Source organism: Mobula birostris, chromosome 6 (assembly GCF_030028105.1).
Source record: "Mobula birostris isolate sMobBir1 chromosome 6, sMobBir1.hap1, whole genome shotgun sequence".
NCBI classification, from domain to species: Eukaryota; Metazoa; Chordata; class Chondrichthyes; order Myliobatiformes; family Myliobatidae; genus Mobula; species Mobula birostris.
Window position 1 is genome coordinate 189,437,641 of NC_092375.1, and position 26,729 is coordinate 189,464,369.

Genomic DNA, 26,729 nt, shown 5'->3' on the forward strand with positions numbered 1-26,729 from the left:
TACCTGCCTCACCTGCTAGTAAGACCAGAAAGTTTAACATATGACTGAGGAAGTGGTGCAGAAGAGAGGGCTGTACTACCCTCTGCAATTAAATCCTCATCTTCCTAACTGGAAGAGTACAATTTGCGTGGATTGGTGATAATATTATCCCCTCACTGGCACACCTCAAGTGTGTGTGCTTAGCCCACTGCTCTACTCTCTCTATGCCAGGGTAGTGGAAGTATAATTTGTCCAACTGTGCTGATCACCCCATCCTTGACTAAGCTGTTCCACTGTGGACACGATCTGTTATGAGTTAACATGATGCTTTCAGATCAGGTCATGCACAGCACGTACATCCGCCGCACCGCTCAGGTGTGTTACTGGGGTACAGGGGCTAGCGACCCTTGTGCCTGTTCTCTGAGCAGCAGTGAACCATCTGATAGGCCTATCAGAGTTCTCTTTGGGAACTAGCTGACTTGATCAGCATTTCTGATCTGGCTATTGTTCACGATTGCACTTAATAAAAAAAAATACCATGACTATATGGCTAGATGGTTCAAATACGATCTATAAATTTGCTGATTCTAATATTGTTGGTGAAACCTAGGATGGAGAGGAGGGAGAGTACAGGAGTGAGATATACCAGCTAGCTGAGTGGTGTCGCAGCAACAACCTGGCACTCAATGTATGACAAAAGAACTGATTGTTGACTTTAGGAAGGATAAGACGAGTGAACACAAACCAATCCTCATAGAGGGATCAGAAATGGAGAGAGTGAGTTATTTCATGTTGCTGGGTGACACTCTGAGGATCTAACCTGGTCCCGACATATCGATGCAAATATAAAGAAGGTAAGACAGCGGCTATACTTCATCAGGAGTTTGAAGAGATTTGGCATGTCAACAAGTACACTCAAAATCTTCTATAGATGTACCGTGGAGAGCATTCTGACAGGCCGTATCACTGTCTGGTATGGGAGGGGCTACTGCACAGGACTGAAAGAAGCTATAGAAAGTCGTAAAATTAGTCAGCTCCATCTTGGGTACTAGCCTCCATAATATCCAAGACATCTTCAAGCTGTGGTGCCTCAGAAAAGCAACGTCCATTAGTAAGGACTTTCATCTCCCAGGGCATGCCCTCTTGCCATTGTTACCATCAGGAAAGAGGTACAGAAGCCAGAAGGCACACACTCAGTGATTCAGGAACAGCTTCTTCCCCTCTGCTATAGGATTCCTAAATGGACATTGAACCTTTGAGCAGTACCTCACTTTGTAAAAAAATATATATTATTTCTGTTTTTGCACTATTTTCAATCTATTCAATATATGTAGATATAATTACCGTAATTTATTTATTTATTTATTTATTTATTTATTCTTTCTCTATTATCATATATTGCATTGAACTGCTGCTGCTAAGTTAACAAATTTCACGACACATGCTGGTGATAATAAACTTGATTCTGATTCAGATTCAGATCTTTGGATTATTGGGGAAGGTGGGACAGATGGAACAGTTTGCACCTGAGATGGAGGGAGACCTATATCCCTGCGGGAGGCTTGGTAGTGCTACACGGGGTGGGTGAGTGAGATGCAGGGGGATGGGGACCAGAGTGCCAGAGTGCCAGAATGCCAGAGCAAATAGAGGAGTGGTTGTGGAGAAAGATGATAAGCCTTCATACAAAGTCAGGAATCGAAAGGTTGAGCATTGTGTGACTGATGTTCTGAGTTGTATACACAGTGGATTTAGGTTAATTGGGCAGCTACTTATTTGGGACAAATAAAGAACAAAATCTAATAAGAAAATAGTTGGGATTCCCTTTGTTTATTTGGGACACTATGTTGCTTAATTGGGACAGGAGACTGTTGCTGAATAGTTTCTAACTAGCGTCAGTCGCGTGCAGTAGTGTGGCCGTTAGACACTACACAGTGATTGGAGCGAACAGTTATTAAATAGTGTCAGTTACATGTTTCTCTGTTCAAAAATCAGTGATTTCTGTTGGCAAGAAATAAGCAGTAAGACAATTCGGAACAGTTTTGCTCACTGCAGTTTCAAGCATTGAGGCTTGGACATGCCAGAAATGGCCAGGAGTGAAAATGAAATGGTTTCACTACTTCAACAAGTTAGGAACTACAAAGAATTTGAAAGTATTGACAATCATCTTGAATGTTACAATAAAAATGAAGATTTAGAGGATGCGCTAGGTGTCCATGCTGATTTTTTTAATTTACAGTCAATCAAAACAACACATCAGTGTACGCTGAATGAATTCCTCTAGTCAATAACTATTAGAAACTAATATGCAAACATTGAAATCAAGCTTTTGTGGACAACTCATTCCACACACTCATGACCCTCTGAGTGAAGAAGTTTCCCCTCACTTTCCCATTAAACTTCTCACCTTTCACCCTTAACCCATGACCTCAGGCTATAGTCCCACCCAACCTCAGTGGAAGAAGCCTGCTTGCATTTACTCTACACCCCTCATAATTTTGTGTGCATCTATCAAATCTCTTCTCAGTCTTCTATGTTCTAAAGAATACAGTCCTAACCTATTCAACCTTTCCTTATAACTCAGGTCCCTCAGACCCGGCAATATCCTTGTAAATTTTCTCTCCACTCTTTCAACTTTGTTTACACCTCTCCTGTAGATAGGTGACCAGAACTGCACACAATATTCCAAATTAGGCCTCACCAGTATCTTGTGCAACTTCATAACATCTCATCTTCTGTACTCAACACATTGATTTATGAAGGCAGATGCCCCAAAAGCTTTCTTTATGACCCTATCTATCTGTCATGTCACTTTCAACAAATGATAGACCTGTATTCCCAGATTTCCCTTGTTCTACCTCACTTCCCAGTGCCCTACTGTTCACTGTGTAAGACAGTGAACCTGGTTGGTCCTACCTAATTGCAAAACCTCACACTCATCCGCATTAAATTCTATTTGCCATTTTTAAGCCTATTTTTCCAGCTGATGCAGATCCCGCTGCAAGCCATGATAACTTTCCTCACTGTCCACTACAGCCCCAATCTTGGTGGCATCTGCAAATGTGCTGATCCAGTTAACCACATCATCCAGATCATTGATATAGATGACAAACAACAATGGGCCCAGCTCTGATCCCTGTGGCACTCCACTAGTCACAGACCTCCAGTCAAAGAGACAACCCTCTATGACCACTCTCTGGCTTTTCTCACAAAGCTAATGTCTAATTCAATTTACTATCTCATCCTGAATACCAAACAAGTGAATCTTCTTGACCAGATTCCCATGTAGGACCTTGTGAAATGCCTTACTGGAGTCCATATAGACACCATCCACTGCCTTGCCTTCATCCACTTTCATGGTAACTTCCTCAAAAAACTATAAGATTGGCTAGACATGACCTACCATCCATGAAGCCATGCTGACTATCCTTAATCAGTCTATGTCTATCCAAATACTTATATACTTGGTCCCTTAGAATACCCTCCAATAACTTACTCACAACTGATGTCAGACTCACTGGCCTATAATTTCGTGGTTTCTGATTAAAGCCCTTTTCAAACAGCAGAACATCATTGGCTATCCTCCAATCCTCTGTCACCGCCCCTGTCACTAAGGATGATTTAAATATCTCAGCTGGGGCCCCGGCAATTTCTGCACTTGCCTCCCGTAAGGTCCAAGAGAACACATTATCATCCTTTATAGTATTTTATAGTACTGCAGAGGTTTTGGTAGTGTTCTAATTTATTCTATATTTCATTTAAGTGTGCTATTTGTTACTCAGTTAAACGGTAGTTTGTCTTTTTTATACCGTTTTAACTATTTCCATGGAACTTTGGCTAATTTGGGCAGCAGCTTAATTGGGCCAAAATGTACTGGTCCTGATGTGCCACAATTAACTGGGATCCATTGTATATCAATGCAAGGAATATTGTAGGAAAGGTGGATGAGTTTAGAGTTTGGATCAGCAAGTGGAATTATGACACTGTAACCATTAGTGAGACGTGGCTGCAGAAAGGGCAGGGCTGGCAGCTCCTTGTTCTGGGGTTCCGTTGTTTCTGACGTGATAGAGCAGGAGGGGTTAAAGGGGGGAGTGATGACTTTACAAGTCAGGGAAAATATCACAGCAGTGCTGAGTCAGGACAGACTTGAGAGCTCATCTAATGAGGATTTTAGGGTAGAACTGAGGAATATAAAGGTATGACGATGTTAACGGGATTATATTATCAAACAGTCGGTGGGATTTAGGGGAACAAATTTGCAGAGCGATTACAGACTGTTGCAAGAAACATAACGTTTTGATAATAGATGATTTTAACTTTCCACATATTGACTGGGACTCCCATATTTTAAAATGGTTAGATGAGAAAGAGGTCATCCAATACGTTCAGGAACGTTTCCTTAAACAGTACATCGCAGACTGTACTAGAAAGAGTGTGATACTAGATCTCTCATTAGGGAGTGTGACAGGGCAGGTGATAGATGTTTGTGTAGGGGAATACTTTCCATCCAGTGACCACAATGTCATAAATATGCAAGGAGATAGGTCTGGTCTGCAGGATGAGGTTCTAAATTGGAGAAAGGCCAATTTTGGTGGTATTAGAAAGGATCTGGCATTTGTGAATTGGGGCAGGCTGTTTTCTAGCAAAGGTGTACTTGGTCTTCAAAAGCCTTCAAAAGTGTAACTTTGAGAATACAGAGTTTGTATGTTCCTGTCATAATAAAAAGGAAGGATAACAGGTTTATGGAACCTTGGTTTTCAAGAGATATTGAGGCCTTGGTTAACAAAAAGGAGATGCCAAGTAGGTATAGGCAGGTAGGAACAAATGAAGCACCTGAAGGGTATAAGAAATGCAAGAGAACACTTAAAAAGGAAATTAGAAGCACTAAAAAAAGGCATGAAGCTGCTGTGGCAGACAAGGTGAAGGCGAATCCTAAGGGCTTCTATAGCTATATTAAGTGCAAAAGGATAGCAAGGGACAAAATTGTTCCTCTGGAAGATCACAGTGGGAATGTGTGCATGGAGCCAAATGAGATGGAGAGATCTTAAATGGATTTTTTGCTTCTGTATTTACTCAGGAGATGGACACGGAGTCTAAAGATGTCAGGAAATTCAGCAGCAAGGTCAAAGACCATATACATGTAAGGGGGTTTGGACTTTTATGTTACTGCGGAGGCTAATTAAAATGGTGTCTTTGTTATGTTAATGTGGGGAATGCGGAGAAAGTTTGCGCTAACAGCTTGTTGTGGTTTAAGAGGGTGATAAGAGTGTGCTATTAACCAATTGGGATAGTTGTTATGGTTTTGGTGTATTTGAAGATACTGTATGCACAGGGTTTTGGGGCAGAAGGCGGGAGAGCGAGACCAAGGATGGACCAGGTGCTGTGATGTCCGCTAAGGGGGTCAGACCCCGAGAGGTGCGTTCGGCGAGGAGAGGAGACGGAGATGGACTCGTGTGGAGCGTCTGGTCGACCACTGTTGTTGGTCCCAGGCGGCCGGTCAAGGTGGTCCTTGAGCTCCAACTGTTTTGTGCACGAAGAGATTGAACTTTGATAAGCGTGGCGCCTTTTATTTTCCTTTTATATTTTATTCTCTCTTAATTATATAGTTCCAGTAATATCTATAAACTGTAAATCATTTAATCGTATCTGGTGTATTGTCTGTTATTTGGGCGGGGTGGGGTACATCACACAAACGAATTATCCAGTTTGGCGGGGCCGAGGCTGTTTCCCTAGACGACAGGGAGCCGAGCGACCCTGAGGGTGGCCGGGGGGGGGGGCTACATACAGATCACAGAGGAGGCGGTGTTTGGTGCCTTGAGGCAAATTAGAGTGGGTAACTCCCTAGTACCTGGCAAGGTGTTCCCTTGGATACTATTGCAGAAGTTACAAGGGCCCTAACAGAGTTATTTAAAGCATCCTTTGCCACAGGTGAGATGTTGGACGATTGGATGATAGCTAATGTTGTTCCAATGTTTAAGAAAGGCTCCAAGAATAAGCCAAGAATAAGACAGGCTATTGAGCCTGACATCAGTACTGGGAAAGTTATTGGAAAAATAAACTCTTCTCGGGCTTCCAGCCAGGTACCAATATTGATTTTCACCAAAGTTTTGATGATAGACTCTGTGTAGCCGTGGTGCATGAATATGACTATGTTCCTAATTAGTCTACCCCTATACAATAGGGGCCCACATCACTGTGCCATCAAAACCCTCTCCTGACCCAATATTTCCCTTTGCATTCCCCCAATTTCCCTGTCCCAGCTGCATTTGTTCTGATGGTAGGACTTTCTGCACTAGTCACTTTGAAATGTCTTCCTTCCTCCTGATCTCCACTTCTCCTCTGCCCGAGTGGACGGAGCCCTTTCCTACATTTCAGACTCTAATATCTTCCTTTGAATTAGTTTAATGTTTTGAAGCTACAAAACATAACAGTAACCAACTTCGATACAAAATTGATTTAAAATGATTACAGTGTGCTGAGAGAAACTATGAAGCTCTGATTAATTTTAGAACAAGCTTTAAACTGAAGGAAAATCTTCATAATCAGGATGGATTTGAAACTTGACCATGGTGTACTTCTCCAAGCTCAGGCAGTGCCAACAAAAAAAATCACTAAGGTGGTTGCAGCTAATGTTTTTCTGTCCACCAGCCTTTAACGTAGGAGTCATCGGAAAAATTTCAGAATGATGGCAAAATCACACTTTCCCCTTTGAAACATTCTTGTTGTGTTAATAATATTTGGAATGAAATTTTTAAATCAATCAGTTAATGGATTTACAGCAAGCAGACAGGAAGGAGATTGCACAACAAAGGCAGGATTGCAATGATCAAATTATCAGTACTGTCAGATAAGGAGGATTCAGATGAAACTTAAGCAAATGCAAAAGACCTTTAAAAGGACTGATGCACTGAATGAAACAAGTTAAAATCTATCCGCAGAAGACTATAGATTTACTTCCAAGGACTCATTGTCTCATGATCTTGACCCTTATTGCTTATTCATTTATTATTATTTTGTTTTCTTTTGTATTTATGAAGATTGTTGTTTTCTGCACATTGGCTGTTTGTCCCTGTTGTGCAGAAGACAACAAACTTTGCAAATGCAAAAAGAAGAAACAATAATATGAATATATAAGCAATAAATTCCGAGAACGTGAGATGAAAAGTCCATGAAAGTGAGTCCATAGGTTGAGGGAACATTGGTTTTAAATTCAACATTTCTTGTATTTACTGTGAATGCCTGCAAGCAAATGAATCTCAGGGTTGTATATGGTGACATGTATGTACTTTGATAATAAATTTGCTTTAAACTTTGCATAATATTTAAAATAAATGTACTGTTTGCAAGAGAATTGTGACAGGGGTGACTGACTGTACAATTGGGGATTGGTGAGATCCTTTGGACAATCACTCTGTGTGTGCTTTCAGAGACAAAATTAAGGTGAGGTTCAAGTTTCTGGGTTTCAATATCCCTGAGGATCTAACCTGGACCCAACATACTGTATTTCTTTTCAAATCTTTTTATTGTTATATTATACAGCAAAAATAACATGAGTACATTGAAGTAATAACACTTACAATGTCTCAAAAAAGACATTATCTTAAAGATTGAAAAAAAATTTTGTGATAACAAAAAAAACCTACTAAGCAGAAAAGTGAGAAAAAAAAAAGAACCCATTAGGTGTACAACCCCGGAGTCAGGCGTCATACAAAAAGCTTCTAAAAGTAAACATCAAACTGCCAGCAAGAAAAGAAAATATACTAAAAAATTTACAATTAGATCATGGAAAAATTATATAAATTAACTCAAATGATATAACGAGCAAATGAGCCCCATCTTTTCTCAAAATCAAATAAAGGTTCAAAGGTTCAACTTCTAATTTTCTCCAAACTAAGACATAGCATCACTTGAGAGAACCATTGTGACAAAGTGGGAGCTGATGTATCCTTCCACTTCAACAAAATGGCCCTCCTAGCTATCAATGTAACAAATACAATAACGTGTTGGTCAGACACAGAAATACCATGAATATTTTGAGGAATTATTCCAAAAAGCACAGTTAATTTATTTGGTTGTAAATTAATTTTAAGTGCTTTAGAAATTATTGAAAAAACCGACTTCCAGAACTATTCCAATATTGAACAAGACCAAAACATATGTGTCAGTGTAGCTATCTCAGTTTTACATCTATCACAATGACTATCAACATTGAACGATTTTAGAAAGCTCTCCTTTGTCAAATGATAATGATGTACAATTTTAAATTGAATCAATGAATGGTTAGCACAAATTGAAGAAGAGTTAACCAACTTCAAAATCCGCATCCAATCCTCCAACATAAAAGTCAAATTAAGTTCCTTTTCCCAATCCTGTTTAATCTTAGATAAAGGACGCTTATCCCATTGTAATAATAAATTATAAATTCTTCCAACAGAATCCTTAATCAAAGGATTCATACTCATAATAGTATCTAACAGATCAGCCTCCAATATGTAAGGAAAATTACTTAAATATCTTTGTAAAAAATGTCTAACTTGAAGGTATTGCAGGAAGTGTGAGTATGAAAGAGAATATTTATCAATTAATTGTTCAAAAGACATCAATCTATCTCCTTTAAATAAATCCAAAAAAGAATTAATACCTTTATTTTTCCAAAGTACTCTTTACAAATTTGGCTCCAGTTCCGCAATTTTTTTAATCTTAAAAAATTTAAACTTTGTAGTTTAATTTATTGAAATTACTTTTTTAAGCCTTCTTTGAGTGATCCAATTTTTTTACTCTGGACCCAACATATTGATACAGCCATAAAGAATGCAAGACAGTGCCTATATTTCATTAGGAGTTTGAGGGGATTTGGCATGGCACCAAAAACGCTCACAAATTTCGACAGATGTTACCATGGAGAGCATTCTAACTGGCTGGATCACAGTCTGGTATGGCGGGGGGGTGGTGGGCTACTGCACAGGATTGAATTAAGCTGCCGAGAGTTGTAAACTTAATCAGCTCCAGCATGGGCACTAGACTCCGCTGTATCCAGACATCTTCAAGGAGTGCTGCCTCAAAAAGGTGGCGTCCTTCATTAAGGGCCCCTATCCACCCAAGACGTGCCTTGATCTCATCGCTACCATCAGGAAGGAGGTGCAGAAGCCTGAAGGCACACACTCAATGATACAGGAACAGCTTCTTCCCCTCTGCCGTCTGATTTCTGACTGGACATTGAACCCATGAATACTACCTCACTACTTTTTTTTTGTACTACATACTTAATTTAACTACTTTATATATAAATATATACTTGGTGTATATACTTGCTGTAATTCACATTTTTGCTCTCTATTATGTATTGCATTATACTCCTGCCACAAAGTTAACAAACTTCATGACATATGCTGGCGATATTAATTCTGATTCTGATATGAGTCAAAGTTACAGTTATTGTGGAGGATTAAAACTGTATAATATTTTACATGGCTCCTATTAGTGTACAGAATGTAAGTATTTGAGTCTTACGATTTTTGGCAGTTTCTTGTAATATCTTTTAATTTTTTCAATGGTTTTTCATACTGTAATTTATTTGTGACATATTTTTCAGTCTTTATAAACTTTAAACAAGAGCCTGGGTTGTCCTGCTCTGATATCTCCAATAAGTTTTATCACATCTAGGTGGATTCGGGCTAAGCTCAGAGTATAGGTGCAAGTGAAAACCATATGCACTGAAAAAGATCACAGGGAAGTTTCATCTTTTCAAGTTCTCTGCTTGAATTATTTGGACCAGTTCTTCTGACTTTCATTGTTCATTCAAACACCATAAATCCTGTTTTAGTTCTCAAACTCATTGCGTAAGTAGTATCTTCTCAGGGGAAAGAATTATTTTTAATGTGTTAAGACATCAGGTATTCCTAATACAAATTAGAATAATTGGAATGGATAGAAATTTTACAATCATTAAATGTGGGAACTTAGTTTACTGTAGGTGGACAATCATAGGTGAACTAGATCTATTCTTTAAGATATTAATATGTTTGTAGTGGAGGATTTAAAGAGAAAACAAGCACTGGTGAACTATGTTTATTCTTTAAGAACACCATTTGGTCTAAGCACTTGTTCTCTGTTTCTGTTCCTATTACACCAGAGTGTGATGGAATGTGGGACAACATGACGTGCTGGCCCTCCTCCTCATTGGGAAAGACTGTTGCTGTACCTTGTCCCAAGGTGATTTATCTTTTGACTCATAAAGAAGGTAAAAAAAATGGCAAATAACTCTCATTTTTTTAAACTGAAGTTTCATCTCAAGGTATTAAATGAGAAATCCAATTTATTTTCATATTTTCTTCTGAACAAATACCTTTTCCTTTCGAGATAAATTTTACAATATTCTTATAGTTTCTGTTTCATTACTACACCTTAAAAGTGGAACAATATGATTGAATTCCAAGCTGATAGTATGAATATCAATTACTCCTTCTGGTTAAAAAAATTCCCTTCCGATCTCCTCTTCTTCTGGCCCCCACTTTGGCTTTTTACCTCTTCTCACCTGCCTATCACCTCTCCAGGTGCCTCTCCTCCTTCCCTTTCCCCTGTGATCCACTCTTCTCTCCTATCAAATCCCTTCCTCTCCAGCCCTTGACCTTTCCCACCCACCTGGCTTCACCTCTCACCTTCTAGCTTGCCTCCTTCCCCTCGCCTACCTTTTTATCCTGATGTCTTCCCCTCCCTCTTTCAATCCTGAAAAGGGGTCTTGGCCCAAGACATTGACTGTTTATTTCCATAGATGTTGCCTGACCTACTGAGTTCCTCCAGCATTTTGTGTGTGTTGTTCTGGATTTCCAGCATCTGCAGAATCTCTTGTGTTTTTGATGGAATGCCTCTGACAACTGCTGTTGACAACAGCTCAAATACAGACAAGAAGTAAAAGTCACCTTAGTCAGAAAACAGCAGATCCAACAACCTATTCAAATACCTTTTGCAAATTGGTCAAAAAGCTGGAGTCAGTGCAGTCCCCAGTGCTTGCTTGGCAGAAGACAAGCTGTATTGTGTTAGCAGATTTCTGCAACATTCATGGACTCAGCATCTTGGATATATTGTTTTGTGTGACTGTATTTCACTGGTATCTCATACTGTATGTGCTTTGTGTTATCTGTTGGTACGTGTGTTGCACCTTGTGCCTGGAGTAACGCTGTTTCATTTGGCTGTATTCATGGGTATTCATGTATAGTTGAGTGACAATTAAGCTTGAACTTTGAACTTTATTGTGTGCTGACAGTAGAAGGAATACTCAAGCAATGGTATTGAATTTCTTGAGAGTTGTTGGAACTGTACTAACCCATGCAAATGGTGTGTATTTTATCACACTCATGACTTGTTCCTCGGTAAACTGGTTTATTATTGTCAAAGATAAAAAAAAAATTAACTACTTCTCTAATGAATGTTTATTTAGACAACAAATTTCATGATCTCATGGTGATGAGTTCTCAGTCATGGTAGATGGAACCATGGTGTCATGGCAGAACTAACAGTTCCTTGGGAAGACCGGATTGAGTGTAGGAAAGCAAAGTACCAGGAGGGGTTAGAGCAATGCCAGAGACAGGGGTGGAGGTCACGATGCGAGCCTATGGAAGTGGGGTGTGGAGGTTTTTCTGGCTGCTTGCTGTGCAGAACCTACCCTCTCCTTGGCATTATGTGGCTGCAAATAGAAGAGCCAGCAGGACTGTCACAGAGGCTGCTGAGCGAGCCTCCAGATGGCTATGGATCAAGAGGTGTGACCCGTGGACCAATGCTGCTGGGACACAAGCCAGGGTCTGATCAACCCTGGCTGTGCTGCCTGGGTGTTGGTGTCTGATGTTGAAAGACTTGAAACACTCAATGACCCCAGGCTGCATCACTGATAATGTGCACCAGTACATCTTATGATGTATCTGAACATCATTAATAGTGGAGCTACTTAATAAGTTTCAGTATTTGGAAACATGACAGGCAGTTTGCACATTATGCCAACAAATAACAAGCAAATTAATAATAAGATTGACTTTTTCAGATGTTAAATTGAGAGATAAAAGTTGACCAGAACATTGAAAGATTTGACCCTTTGCTTCTATTGAAGCTGATGTCTATGTGACAGAGCAGATGGAACTTCCGTTTAATGTTGTTTCTGAAATGCACCACTTCCAATAGAAAGGCACTCCTTCAATTTTATAGTCAAGTTCTATTTTAGATTATGTGCTTGTTTCTTTCTGTGATATGAATACACACTCTGCTTATTTACAGGCGTAAATGCCTTCAGCACATCAAAGCTAATTTTAATAATATTAGCAATATTTGGCAGATTGTCTGGGGAATTAATACATAGAGTCATAGAAAAGTATGGGACTGAAACAAGTCCTTTGGCCCATCTAGTCTGTGCCAAGCCATCTAAACTGCCTACTCCCAACAACCTCCATCAGGACCATAGCCCTCCATATACCTACCATCCGTGTACCCATCCGAACTTACTCTTAAACATTGAAATCAAGTTCACATGCACCACCTGTGCCGGTAGCTTGTTCCACACTCCCACAACCCTCTGAGTGCACATGTTTCCCCTCACATCCCCCTTAAACTTTTCACCTTTCACCCTTAACCCATGACCTCTAGTTGTAGTCGTACCCAACCCCAGTGGAAAAAGCCTAGTAATATAGTATCTTTCTCCCAAACATGAGAAAATCTGCCGATGTGGGAAATCCAGAGCAACACACACAAAATGCTGGAGGAACTCTGCAAGCCAAGCAGTATCTGAGGAAAAGAGTAAACAGCCGACGGTTTGGGCCGAGACCCTTCATCAGGACCTCATGAGTAAAATGGAACGATCCTTTGGGTAGCCAGCGGCAGATGGTATTTTTGATATTTTATTTTAAAGTCTTGGAAGACCTGAACTCATAAACACTGCCTCAATTCTTTTTTTTTGTTTTTATTTTGCACTAGTTATTTGAATTTAACTTTTTAATAGGCAGAAATATACTTACTGTAATTCAGTTCTTTTGTTTATTTATCATGTATCACATTGTACTGCTGCTGCAAAGTCAACAAATTTGCTGATGATATTAAATCTGATTCTGAGGCTGATCGGGTTCTGTTTACAATTTTTGCCAGGCTTCCTTTACCGAAACTGTACGAGTGAAGGTTGGTCAGATACATTCCCTGGATACAAAGCAGCTTGTGGATATGATGTGAATGATACCACAAGTGACATCAAGGTGAGATTGCAGAAATACAAATGCCTGTCTTCTTGTTGGCGACATGCAACAGTCCCTGTTCCAAACCTCATCCTATACCCCTCCCCAATTATTTCTCATTACTTTCCTGACTGCATTGGTGCTGCGTCTTACACCTGTATGGAACTCCTCAATTTTATCACCTTTACTGCCAACTTCCGCCCTGCTGTCAGATTTTTGAAGAATACTTCTTTCCCTTTTCTACATCCGGAGACAAACTATCCACTGGTATTTATTATAAACCCACCAACTCCCACAGCTACCTAGACTGTGCCTCTTCCCATCCTTTTTCTTGTAAGATTGTCATTCTTCTCTCTCAGTTTCTCCATCTCTGCCACACCTGCTCTTAAGATGAGTCTTTCTATTCCAGGATATCTGACATGTCCTCCTTTTTCAGGAAGTATAGCTTCCCTTCTTCTGTGATTGATGGAGCCTAATCTCACATCTCCTCTGTTTTCTCATACTTCTGTTCTTACTCTGCCTCCTTCTAAATCAGGGGTTCCCAACCTGGGGTCAATGGACCTCTTGCTTAATGGTATTGGTCCATGGTATTAAAAAAGGTTGGGAACCCCTGTTTGAGATAGAAAAGAGAGGACCCTCATCCCTACCGTTCACCCTATGAATCTCCACATCCAGCTTCATTTACACCTGGTATAAAGTGATCCCATGACACCTTTTCATCCCCACCCCTTTCTCCTTCAACAGGAACCACTCCCTCCATGACACCCTAGTCCATTCATCCCACCAAACCCACAACCCACCTTACCCTCTGCTCTTTTCCGCATCCTTGCGTAGGTATTACACTTCTCCTTTCACCTTCTCCCTCACCACCATCCGGGGATGTAAACAGTCCGTCAAGGTAAGACAAAGATTCACATGCATCTTCTCCAATCTTGCCTACTGCATTCGGTGCTCCTGGTGTGGCCTCCTCTACCTCAGCGAGACCAAGCACAAAACTTGGTGGCTGCTTTGCAGAACAACTACTGTATGCTTGGTTCACCATGACCATTCCAAGCACCCATTTGCAGACCATGTCAGCTTTTTTTTTCTCAATCCCACATTCTCCTGTCTCCCCTGACCTTCTCTACTGCTGAAATGAAAACTAATGCAAACAAGAGGACCATAACCTTATATTCCCCTGGGTAGTGTACAACCCAATGACATGAATATTGAGTTTTCTAGTTTTAAGTTTAACCTTGCCCCCTCTTATTCCCTCTCCCACCACACCCTTAGTTTCCTGCTGCCCGTGATCCTCCAGTCCTCCAATTTTTGTCTCTTATTCCACCCTCCTCCCAGCCTCCCTGCAGCCAGTTTTGTCCCCTTCCCCCTCCTGGCTCCAACTACCAACATCACACACAGGTTTCCCTCCACCTTCCCCCGTCCCTCAGCTGGCTCCAGTAGCCATTCACCTCTCCCTTCTCCTCGACTTTCACCACTTCTACTTATCTAAATCCAGCTCGGGTAGCATTTTGTATTGCTGTTTATTGCTGTCCAATAACTGTCTTTCATCTTCACACACTCCTCACCTTGCTCCACCTGTTGATTTTTTTCTATTTCCTCTCTCACTTTGTCTGCCTCCATCTATCATTCTCCTGCCATAGTCTCCCAGCTCTGTCCATGCTCACCTCCCCTGCCTGTCATCTCCGACCTCTTCTCAGTCCATCAGTCAACTCCCTGCCCTCTCTCTCTCTCTATGCTGGCCATACTGCATCTCGATTCTCAGTCCTGGTGCAGGGTTTCATCCCGGAATGGAGACTGTTTCTTTGCTTTCACTGGGGCTGTACAACCTGCTGAGTTCCTCCAGGAGACTGTGTGTTGATGCAGAAGAGCAATATTCCAGAGTGAATGGATGGAGGAGCTTGGTCAACATTGCTGGCATTTACATTTTATTAATAGAGTTTAAAATTTTGCATGAGTGATTAAATCAATTATATAGTTAGCTAAATCATTTGAACCATGAGCCAGTGATATCGAACATAAAAGATGGAACATCACGGCACAGGAGCAGATCCTTCGGCCTACAATGGCTGTGCAAACCATTATGTTAATTTAAACAGTACATTGACCTATACGTTGTCTGTACACCTCTGTCCCCTGCCTGTTCATGCGTCTGTTAAATGTGTCTTAAATATTGTTATTGTTTTTGCTTCTAGCACTTCCCCAGGCAACACAATCCGGGCACTTACCTTTCACTGTTTAAAAAAAACTTAAGCTGATTCCCCTCAGCTTAAAACTATATTCTCTAGTATTTGATATTTCTGTGCTTTGAAAAAGACACTGATTATTGCCCCTGTCTTTGCCTCTCATAACTTTATATACTTCTGCCAGGTCACATCTAAGCCTCCAACACTCCAAGGACAACGATCCAAGTCTGTCCAATCTCTTCTTGTAGCTCATAGTCTCAAATCCAGGAAACATCTTGGTGAAGCTCCTCTGCACCCTTTCCAAAGGACTGGACATCTTGGTGAAGCTCCTCTGCACCTTTCCAAAGGACTGGACATCTTGGTGAAGCTCCTCTGCACCCTTTCCAAAGGACTGGACATCTTGGTGAAGCTCCTCTGCACCCTTTCCAAAGGACTGGACATCTTGGTGAAGCTCCTCTGCACCCTTTCCAAAGGACTGGACATCTTGGTGAAGCTCCTCTGCACCCTTTCCAAAGGACTGGACATCTTGGTGAAGCTCCTCTGCACCCTTTCCAAAGGACTGGACATCTTGGTGAAGCTCCTCTGCACCCTTTCCAAAGGACTGGACATCTTGGTGAAGCTCCTCTGCACCCTTTCCAAAGGACTGGACATCATGGCAGGACTGCACATAATATTCCAAATGCAGCCTAACCAATCTTTTATACAACTACAGTATGACTTTTCTATTCAACACCCTGAGCACATAGACCACCTTTACCACCCTGTCTATTTGATTTGGGCCTTTCGTGTAGTTGTGTATTTACACCGCGAGATCCTTGTGAACATCTGTGTTCCTGAGGGTGCTGCCATGTACAGTACTGTATACCTTTCTCTTATATTTGGCCTTCCAAAGTGCAACACCTCACGCTTGTCCAGGTTAAACTCCATCTAGAATTTCACTGCCTACGTTTCCACCTGATCTATATCCTGCTGATTCCTTTGTTAATCTTCCTCACTATCCACTATTCCATCAATTTTTGTTATCACCTACAAGCTTACTGCTTAAGAAACCTTTCTATAACTTCATGCCCAGTCTAAGTTTCTGGCAACAGTGGAGTCCCAGTCAATATTTGGGGAAATTAAACATACTTGCTACAACTACCCTGTGACTTTTAAATCCTTTCATAATATGTCTTCATATCTGTTCCTCTATCTCCCATGGACTATTTGAAGGTCTATTGTATGATCCCATCATTAGTGGTTGCATCTTTCTTATACCTGATCTCCGACCATATTACCTCACAGGATGTCCCCTGTGACATTTACCCCGATCAATAATGTGACCACCCCCCCCACCTCTTTTTAATTCTTTATCTTGTCTGATGTTAAATGTATTTTATAATATTATTTATTTATATTTTTACAAAGACTGCAAACTATATGAATATGAAGATCATGTATACAGTAGGATACAGTACATCCTTAGTATCCTTGTCCATTGCAGTAGCAATTATTGGATTATTGAGGTGAGTATCAATCTTCTGTGTTTACTTGTCTGCTAGAATGTATTGGTGCATGACTATGAATGAACCAATGGTTTTGGCAATTTCCATGGACATGAACATTTTGATTGGTGATAGTTACCTCCCTAACGATTACCCATGACATTTTGTGAGTTCCTCAGAACAAGGGTAGGTTAAATGGTCATTGCAAATTGTCCCGTGATAAAGTCAGGGTTAATAAGAATTGTCAAGGTGATCGAAGGGCCTGGAGGGCTTATTCTTCGCTGTATCTCTAAATAAATATACAAACCCCACTCATGCATCCTCTAAACTGACATCCAAAATTCAATAAACACAAGGGATTCTGTAGATGCTGGAAATCCAGGGAATGATAATCATGACAGAATCAATGAAAGATCGCTCCAACTTGGGTGTTCACCAGTGTGCAAAAGACAACAAAAAGAAATAAATAATAATAATAATTAAATAAGCAATTAATGTGGGAACATTTCAAAGATGGGGTAAGTGAAGTTGAGTGAAGTTATCCCCATTGGTTCAAGAGCCTGATGGTTGAGGAGTAATAACTGCTCTTGAACTTGGTGGTGTGGTCCTGAGGCTCCTGTACCTTCTTGCCGATGGCAGCAGCGAGAAGAGAGCGTGACCTGGGTGGTAGAGGTCCCCGATGATGGATGCTGCTTTCCTGCGACAATGCTTCATGTAGATGTGCTCGATGGTGGGGAGAGCTTTACCCGTGATGGACTGGACTGTATCCACTACTTTTTATAGGATTTTCTGTTCAAGGGCATTAGTATTTTCATACCAGGCTGTGTTACAGTCAGTCAATATACTCCCCACCACATATCTAGAGGGTCTTGTAAAAGTATTCAGCCTCCAACCCTTTGTTCACATAAATGAGCTTTACAACTGGGGATTTTGGTCAATTTAACTGAGAATTCTTATTTGTGAATCACACAGTAAATCCCAAAAACAGGGAAATTTGTAAAGCATGAAAACTAAAAATTCAAAAACTGAAGCATCAGCATTTCAAAAGAATTTAACCCCCTTTGCTCAGTAGTTAATTGAACCACCCCTCACCACTATTACAGCCAGTAATGTTTTGAATAAATCTCCATCAACTTTACACAATGTGACGGGGCAGGATTTGCTTATTTCTCCTTGCAAAATTGCTCAAGCTGTACAAGGTTAGTTGGTTAGTGGCAATGGACAGCAATCTTGAGGTCTTGCCAGAGATATTCGATCAGGTTAAGGTTAGGACTCTGACAGGGCTACTCAAGGACATTAATTTTCTTCATTTGAGGCCACTCCATAGTTGTTCTGTCAGTGTACTTTTAGAGTCATTGTCCTGTTTAGTGTTGAGGCCAAGAAGGTCCACGCTGGATTCATCTGACCATAAGACTTTCTTCCACATCTTTACAGTATCTTCTAAGTAACGCTTTGCAAAGTCTTTATGGGCAGGGATATGTTTTTTTTCTTTAGCCAGGGCTTCTTCCTTGCCACTCTTCCATAGATACCCATTTTGTGCAAGGCCTTAGAGGTTGTGGAACGATGAACTTCATTTCCAGTTGTAACCACTGACTTCTGCAGCTCACTCAGAGTAAATGTTGACATCACGGCAGCTAGTCTTTCAAGTGCATTTCTTCTCTGGTGGCTAATTTTAAAGTGACAGACTGATCTGGGAAGTACGGCTGGGGTTTCATTTTTTTTCCACTTTTTCACAATAGATTGCAGTGAGTTCCGAGGTATGAGATGGTTTTGTACCCTTCCTCAGATATGTGCTTCTCTATTGTCACTTTCCCTGACTTGCCTTGAATGCTGTTTTGTCTTCATTTTGGTTTGGTCTTTTGAAAATCTACCATCCTGTTGGACCTTACAGAGAAAGGGTGTAGTTATTCTTACAAATTCATTGAAAAAAGGTAATTCTCCAATTTTCTACATCAACAAATTGGGTGAGTTGGTAAGGTATTGCAGTATATTGCCCCTGAGGAAAGTTAGCATGGTAATTACAAAGGGGGTGAATACTGTTTCAGCCTCACAATTTTGGTTTTTAATTTTTGATAAATTGTTGACAGATTTTGGAAATTTTATATTGATTTGATATAATGCACAATATTTTGTAGATTAGCTCAAAAAATCTTAGTTCATTATATTTCAAATTTAGAAAATGAGTCAGCAAAATGTGAAGATAGCTGTGGGGAATGGATATTTTTTTCAAGGCACAGTAAAACCTCCTTAGCCTTATGTGAAGTGCACGAGTACTGGAGGATGGATAATGTTGTTCTGCTGTTTCAGAAAGACTCCAAGAATAAGATGGGTAACTGGATCAGCAAATCTGTGGAAGACACTAAGATTGGGAGCATAGTCGACAGTGAGGAAGGCTATCAAAGCTTGCAAAGTAATCAGGGCCAGCTGGGAAAGGAAGGTGAAAAATGCAGATGGAATTTAATGCAGACAAGTGTGGGGTGTTGCACTTTGGGAGGACTAACCAGCATAAGTATTACTCTGTGAATGATTGGACACTGAGATGTGTGGTAAAACAAAGGGACCTTGGAATACAGATCCATAATTCCTTGAAAATTGTGCCATAGGGAGATAGGGTCATCAAGAAAGCTTTTGGCCTTCCTAAACCAGGAGTTGGTATGTTCTACTGAAGTTGTACAAGACATTGGTGAAGACAAATTTTGAGTATTGTGTGCAGTTCTGGTCAGACACTTACAGAAAAGATATCAATAAGCTTGAAAGAAGGGCCTGAGTTAGAGGTAGGTTAAATAGGTTAGGACTTTATTCCTCGGAGTGCAGGAAATTGAAAGGTGATACAAAATTATAAGGGATATATAGCAGACAGGGTGAATGCATGCAAGACTTTTCCCCTCAGGGCGGGTGAGACTAGAACTAGAGGGTATAGGTTTAGGTTGAAAGAGAAATCCGAAGGGAGCTTCTTCATAGAACAAAGAACAGTACCGCACAGGAACAGGCTCCTTTCTCCATAGTGTTGTGTCAGCCAATTAAATTAGTAACCAAATGGCTAACTAAGCAAATTCCTTCTGCCTACACAATGTCCATATCCTTCCATTTTCCTCACATTCATGTGTCTATCTAAACATCTCCTAAAGTGTCTAACGTTTCTGCCTCTTCCACCACACCAGGCAGCACATTCCAGGCACCCACCTACTCTGTGTAAAAAACTTGCCCCTCACATCTCCTTTGAAATTACTCCCTCTCACTTTAAATGTATGCCCTCTGGTATTAGACATTTCAAACCATGGAAAAGGATATTGTCTGTCTACTTCATCCATGCCTCTCATAATTTTACAGGCCCCTATCAGATCTCTCCTCAGCTTCTGCCACCCCAGAGAAGACAACGCAAGTCTGTCCAACCTTTCCTTATAGCTCATACCCTCTAACCTGGGCAACATCCTGGTAAACCTCCTCTGCATCTTCTCCAGAGCCTCAACATCCTTCCTATAATGGGGCGATCAGAACTGTATGCAATACTCCAAGTGTGGGCTAACTAGAGCTTTATAAAGCTGCAACATAACTTCCTGACTTTTGAACTCAATGCCTCAACTCATAAAGGCAAGCCTGCCATGTGCCTTCTTGGCCACACTATCAACCTATCACCCTTTCAGGGAGTTATGAATTGGGATCCCAAGATCCCTCTACTCATCACTACTGTTAAGGGTCTTGCCCTCAACAGTATACTGCCTCTTTACATTTGACCTACCAAAGTGTAAGGCTTCAAGTTTGGCTAGGTTGAACTCCATCTGCCATTTCTTCACCCATATGGGACTAGATAGGCTGAATAGGTATGCTCTATACTGTATCTCCAATATTTTCTCTAGTATTTGGCATTTCTACCTTGGGAAAAGATTCTGATCGTATATCTTGTGTACGCTTCTCATATTATACCGACTTCAGTGGCTGGTAAAAAGCTTAAGTCTGTTGTTAAGGATGAGATTTTGGAGTACTTGGAGGCATATGATAAAATAGACCAAAGTCGGCATGGCTTTCTTAAGGGAAAATCTTGCCTGACAAATCTGTTGGAATTCTTTGAGGAAATATTGGGCAGGACAGACAAAGGAGAGTCAGTGGATGTTGTTTACTTGGATGTTCAGAAGGGCTTTGACAAGGTGCCCCACATGAGGCTGCTTAACAAAATAAGAGCTCTTGGTATTACAGGAAAGATACTAGCATGGACAAAAGATTGGCTGACTAGCAGGAGACAAGGAGTGGGAATAAAGGGGGCCTTTTCAATTTGGATGCCGGTAACTAGCTTCTTTTCACGTTATATGTTAATGATTTGGATGATGGAATTGATGGCTTTGTGGCCAGGTTTGCAGATGATACGGAGATAAGGTGGAGGGCCAGATAGTGTTGAGGAAGCAGGGAGTTGCAGAAGGACTAAGACAGGTTGGGAGGATGGGTAAAGGAGTGGCAGATGGAATATAGTGTAGGGAAGTGTACAGTCATGCACTTTGATAGAATAAATAAGTTTCTTTCTAAAGGGGGGAGAACATTCAAAATTACAAGGGCAAAGGTTACTTGGGAGTCCTCATGCAGGATTCCCTAAATATTAACATGCAAGTAGAGTTGGTGGTAAGGAAAGCAAATACAATGTTAGCATTCATTTTGAGATGACTAAAATATAAAAGCAAAGATAAAACGCTGAGGCTTTATGAGGCTTTGTAAGGCATTGGTCAGACCACACTTAGAGTATTGTGAGCAGTTTTGTTCCCCTTATCCAACAAAAGATGTGCTAGCAGTCGAGAGGGTCCATGGAAGGTCTGCAAGAATGATTCCAGAAACGGAAGGGTGAATGTGTGAGGATTGTTAGATAGCTCTGGGCCTGTACTCGTTGGAGTTTAGAAAAATGAGGGAGATCTCATTGAAACTTAACAAATATTGAAAGGAGTAGATAGAGTGGATGTTACACTCATGTTTACAAATTCATTTTCTTTGCTATCATTAGTGGGGAGTTGAAGGACAATGTTCTTCCCAGCTCCCTCCCTAATTTTGTATTGTGATGACCATTTCAATGTGAAGATAGTAAAAGAACACAGGTATCTCTGACAACAATTTTGAGAGTTCTAAAGAGAGCTTTGCATGTGCAAAGAATATCCCACCTGATTTAGTCCATTTAGTGAGTGCTGTCAACCTTACAGAATTCTTCATGTAACATTGACATGAGGTCTATACAGTCAGCAAACTGTAGTCTAACCAAAAGTACAAACCCATCCATTATTTTCCTGTTAGTCTCTTCAACTGACCCAAGAAGATTTATGTGCTAGAGGACACTGATGTTCCCTGTCTGCACTCCGCAAAACCAGACGTCAGACCTGTCTCTTGACTAGTTTTGAGCTTGAAGCTTTCTGTCCTAGTTTGTCTCACATTCTTTGAGTTATGGTCACTTCCATCTCCCTCCCCGCTCCTGTGTGTTAGGGCTGCCCAGAATCAGAATCAGATTTATTATCATAAACTTGCATGTCTGATATAAGACTTGATCTGCAGCAGCAGTGCAGGGCCGTAAGTTACAAAAATAAACAGTACAAATGAAACAATGATGAAGTGTTCTTGGTTCTTCAACCATTCTGAAACCAGTGGTGGGGCACCACTGAATCACCAAGGATCACTGGGGGTCTTCGGACCCCTGTATCTCTTCCCCGACATCAGTAATGAGAAGAGAACATGTGTTGGGTGGTGAGAGTCCTTAATGATAGATGTCGGTAATGGTATTGGTATATTTGTTTCTCATTCAGGAAAAATACTTATTTATTTATTGTGGTACAGCATGGAATAGGCCCTTCCAGCCCTTACGGTCATGCATTCCAGCAGCCCCTGATTTAACTCTAACCTAATCCTGGGACAACTTACCTATTAACTGGCATGTCTTTGGACTGGGGGAGGAAACTGGAGCACAGGGAGGAAACCCATGCGGTTACAGGGAGAAAGAACAAATTCCTTACAAACTGCGGTGGGAATTGAACCCGAGTCACTTGTACTGTAAAGCATTATGATGCTGGGTCCTGCTTTCTGCCGTCTATTCCTTACTTGCAAGATGATTGGGAACTGCTTGGGAAATGTACCATTATTTTATAAGATGTATAGAAAGACTGATGTTTAAACTGTTTAATTTTGTACCCTGTTCATTAATTTTCTTTTGTATTTTTTTAGGAAACTTCATTGCACCAGGAATTACATTCACATGCATCTCTTTGTGTCACACATGCTTCGTGCAGTTTCCGTCTTCATAAAAGACAGCATCCTGTTTTCCAATAAGGAAGTTGATCATTGCAGTGCTTACTCGGTAAATATTATGTAACTTAACAAAAAATGACATCTTCCTGAAACCTTTTGTGAAACTGCTCTGACGGGTCTCTGATGTCAGCAGAATGTCTTTTTAAATAATGAGTGAAAGCAACAAACTAGCACATTTCTACTAGTTCTGCTGACGTCATAGCTTGCAGCTTTATATCCTAGTTTGTGTCAGTAAAGCCACAAACTTCACGGAGCAATCATCCTCAATATGAGCTATTCTAAGGTGTCACAAACACGAGAAAGTCAGCGGATGCTAGAAATCCAGAACAACACACACAAAATGCTGAAAGAACACAGCAGGTCGTGCAGCATCTATGGAAGTGAATAAACAGTTGATATTTCGTCTGCTAAGATGCAATTGAACCAAAATTTGGATGCTAAGCAATCTGGCTTTAGGCCTTTGCCTCCAGTATTTAAAATAGAATAGAATAGAACTTTATTGTCATTGCTCAAGTCAATGAGATTATGGTGTTACTCCAGTCTGTGCAAAACAGATATTTACAAAGCATCAGTACAGCTTAATTTATAAATTAATAATTGAATACATACATACATAAAATCCCCATATTTACATGCAACAAGTGCCTTTGCTGGTACGTAACACTCAAATGTGACTGGGAAGCTGGGGTGTAGCATTATTCAGCTGCACAACAGCCCTTGGGAAGAAGCTGTTTTTCAGTCCAACTGTCTTGGTCGTAGGAATTCCCACTGAGATTTAAGTAGAAGCATGGTGAGTGCCCCTGGAGGTTCCTGTATCTTTGTGGGGTTGGTACATGTTGCTCAATTATCCCGGCATCTAGCCCCACTTAACACAAGCATAATATAAGCACCCAGGTTAATGGCAGAAGTGAATTCACGTGTTTTTATTCCAGCAGAAGCTAGAATTTTTTAGCATTGCATCTTAAATCATATCTTCATACTCTGTGGGGCTACATCACACATGGTGCAAAGATCAAAAAGTGTTAGACAATTTTCACTTCCTATATGTTATGTCACTGGCAGCTATGGAGATCTTCTATCTCTGGTGGTGTTCAGGACTTCCTTCAACATGTCAGTATTCCTCTTGGTTTTCACTACTGTCAGTCAGGCAAATCCCGGGTGGAGACTCAGGAATACCATCACACACAAATTTAGAAGGATTCTTTATTGCTATTTCCATAATTATTATGTTTTCCTAGTCAGGGCTGTTAGCTCTGAGCTGAACCCCCAAATCTGGAGAACTGGTAGACCACGCTTAGTCTGGCTGCTGACCTTTGACCTGTGACCCCACCAATATCCAAAGCATGAAGCACAGGGCATAAACCTTGATTCCAGCCAGCTTAGCTCTCCAGGTCATTGGGGCATGCAAGTCTCCAAACCACATCAAGGTTGTGGTCCTCTGGGAGGCCACTGTTTTTGCTGCATTGTATTTGGACATTAGATTACTCATTCATACCCCAAATGTATTGTTACTCTCTTCCAAGAAATAACCTTTTTACTGCATCTATGCACAGTTAACATTAGTGGTAATAGTATTGCTTACTATGTCTCAGAAGAGTGCCATTTGGCCCACAGAATCTCTGTTTGCTCCCAGCAGAGCAATCCCACAGGTTCATTCCCCTTACCCCAGCAGAGCAATCCCATCAGGTTCATTCCCCTTCTCCCAACAGAGCAATCCCATAAGATTCATTCCCTGCTCCCAGCAGATCAATCCCATCAGTTCACTCCTCTTCCCCAGCAGATCAATCCCATCAGGTTCATTCCCTGCTCCCAGTGGAGCAATCCCATCAGGTTCATTTCCCTTACCCCAGCAGAGCAATCCCATCAGGTTCATTCCCTGCTCCCAGCAGAGCAATCCCATCATGTTCATTCCCCTTACCCCAGCAGAGCAATCCCATCAGATTCATTCTCCTTCTCCCATCAGAGCAATCTCATCAGGTTCATTCCCCTGCTCCCAGCAGAGCAATCCCATCAGGTTCATTCCCCTTCTCCCAACAGAGCAATCCCATAAGATTCATTCCCTGCTCCCAGCAGATCAATCCCATCAGTTCACTCCTCTTCCCCAGCAGATCAATCCCATCAGGTTCATTCCCCTTACCCCAGCAGAGCAATCCCATCAGATTCATTCTCCTTCTCCCAGCAGAGCAATCTCATCAGGTTCATTCCCTGCTCCCAGCAGAGCAATCCCATCAGATTGATTCTCCTTCTCCCAACAGAGCAATCTCAACAGGTTCATTCCCCTGCTCCCAGCAGAGCAATCCCATCAGGTTCATTCCCTGCTCCCAGCAGAGCAATCCCATCAAATTCATTCCCCTGCTCCCAGCAAAGCAATCCCATCAGGTTCATTCCCCTTCTCCCAACAGAGCAATCCCATAAGATTCATTCCCTGCTCCCAGCAGATCAATCCCATCAGTTCACTCCTCTTCCCCAGCAGATCAATCCCATCAGGTTCATTCCCTGCTCCCAGTGGAGCAATCCCATCAGGTTCATTTCCCTTACCCCAGCAGAGCAATCCCATCAGGTTCATTCCCTGCTCCCAGCAGAGCAATCCCATCATGTTCATTCCCCTTACCCCAGCAGAGCAATCCCATCAGATTCATTCTCCTTCTCCCATCAGAGCAATCTCATCAGGTTCATTCCCCTGCTCCCAGCAGAGCAATCCCGTCAGGTTCATTCCCCTTCTCCCAACAGAGCAATCCCATAAGATTCATTCCCTGCTCCCAGCAGATCAATCCCATCAGTTCACTCCTCTTCCCCAGCAGATCAATCCCATCAGGTTCATTCCCCTTACCCCAGCAGAGCAATCCCATCAGATTCATTCTCCTTCTCCCAGCAGAGCAATCTCATCAGGTTCATTCCCTGCTCCCAGCAGAGCAATCCCATCAGATTGATTCTCCTTCTCCCAACAGAGCAATCTCAACAGGTTCATTCCCCTGCTCCCAGCAGAGCAATCCCATCAGGTTCATTCCCTGCTCCCAGCAGAGCAATCCCATCAAATTCATTCCCCTGCTCCCAGCAAAGCAATCCCATCAGGTTCATTCCCCTTCTCCCAACAGAGCAATCCCATAAGATTCATTCCCTGCTCCCAGCAGATCAATCCCATCAGTTCATTCCCCTTACCCCAGCAGAGCAATCCCATCAGATTCATTCTCCTTCTCCCAGCAGAGCAATCTCATCAGGTTCATTCCCTGCTCCCAGCAGAGCAATCCCATCAGATTGATTCTCCTTCTCCCAACAGAGCAATCTCAACAGGTTCATTCCCCTGCTCCCAGCAGAGCAATCCCATCAGGTTCATTCCCTGCTCCCAGCAGAGCAATCCCATCAAATTCATTCCCCTGCTCCCAGCAAAGCAATCCCATCAGGTTCATTCCCCTTCTCCCAACAGAGCAATCCCATAAGATTCATTCCCTGCTCCCAGCAGATCAATCCCATCAGTTCATTCCCCTTACCCCAGCAGAGCAATCCCATCAGATTCATTCTCCTTCTCCCAGCAGAGCAATCTCATCAGGTTCATTCCCTGCTCCCAGCAGAGCAATCCCATCAGATTGATTCTCCTTCTCCCAACAGAG

At 41.5% G+C, this 26,729-nt stretch overlaps 1 protein-coding gene across 1 annotated transcript in view; it reads left to right on the forward strand.

The window, feature by feature from the left end:
* The window catches only part of LOC140199663 (secretin receptor-like), a 62,341-nt gene that overhangs the window by 11,670 nt on the left and 23,942 nt on the right, over positions 1-26,729 (forward strand). The window contains exons 3-6 of the mRNA XM_072262114.1: positions 10,109-10,216; positions 13,102-13,205; positions 16,775-16,872; positions 23,038-23,170. Coding sequence (XP_072118215.1) covers positions 10,109-10,216; positions 13,102-13,205; positions 16,775-16,872; positions 23,038-23,170 — 443 coding nt within the window. The remainder of the gene's footprint in view (positions 1-10,108; positions 10,217-13,101; positions 13,206-16,774; positions 16,873-23,037; positions 23,171-26,729) is intronic.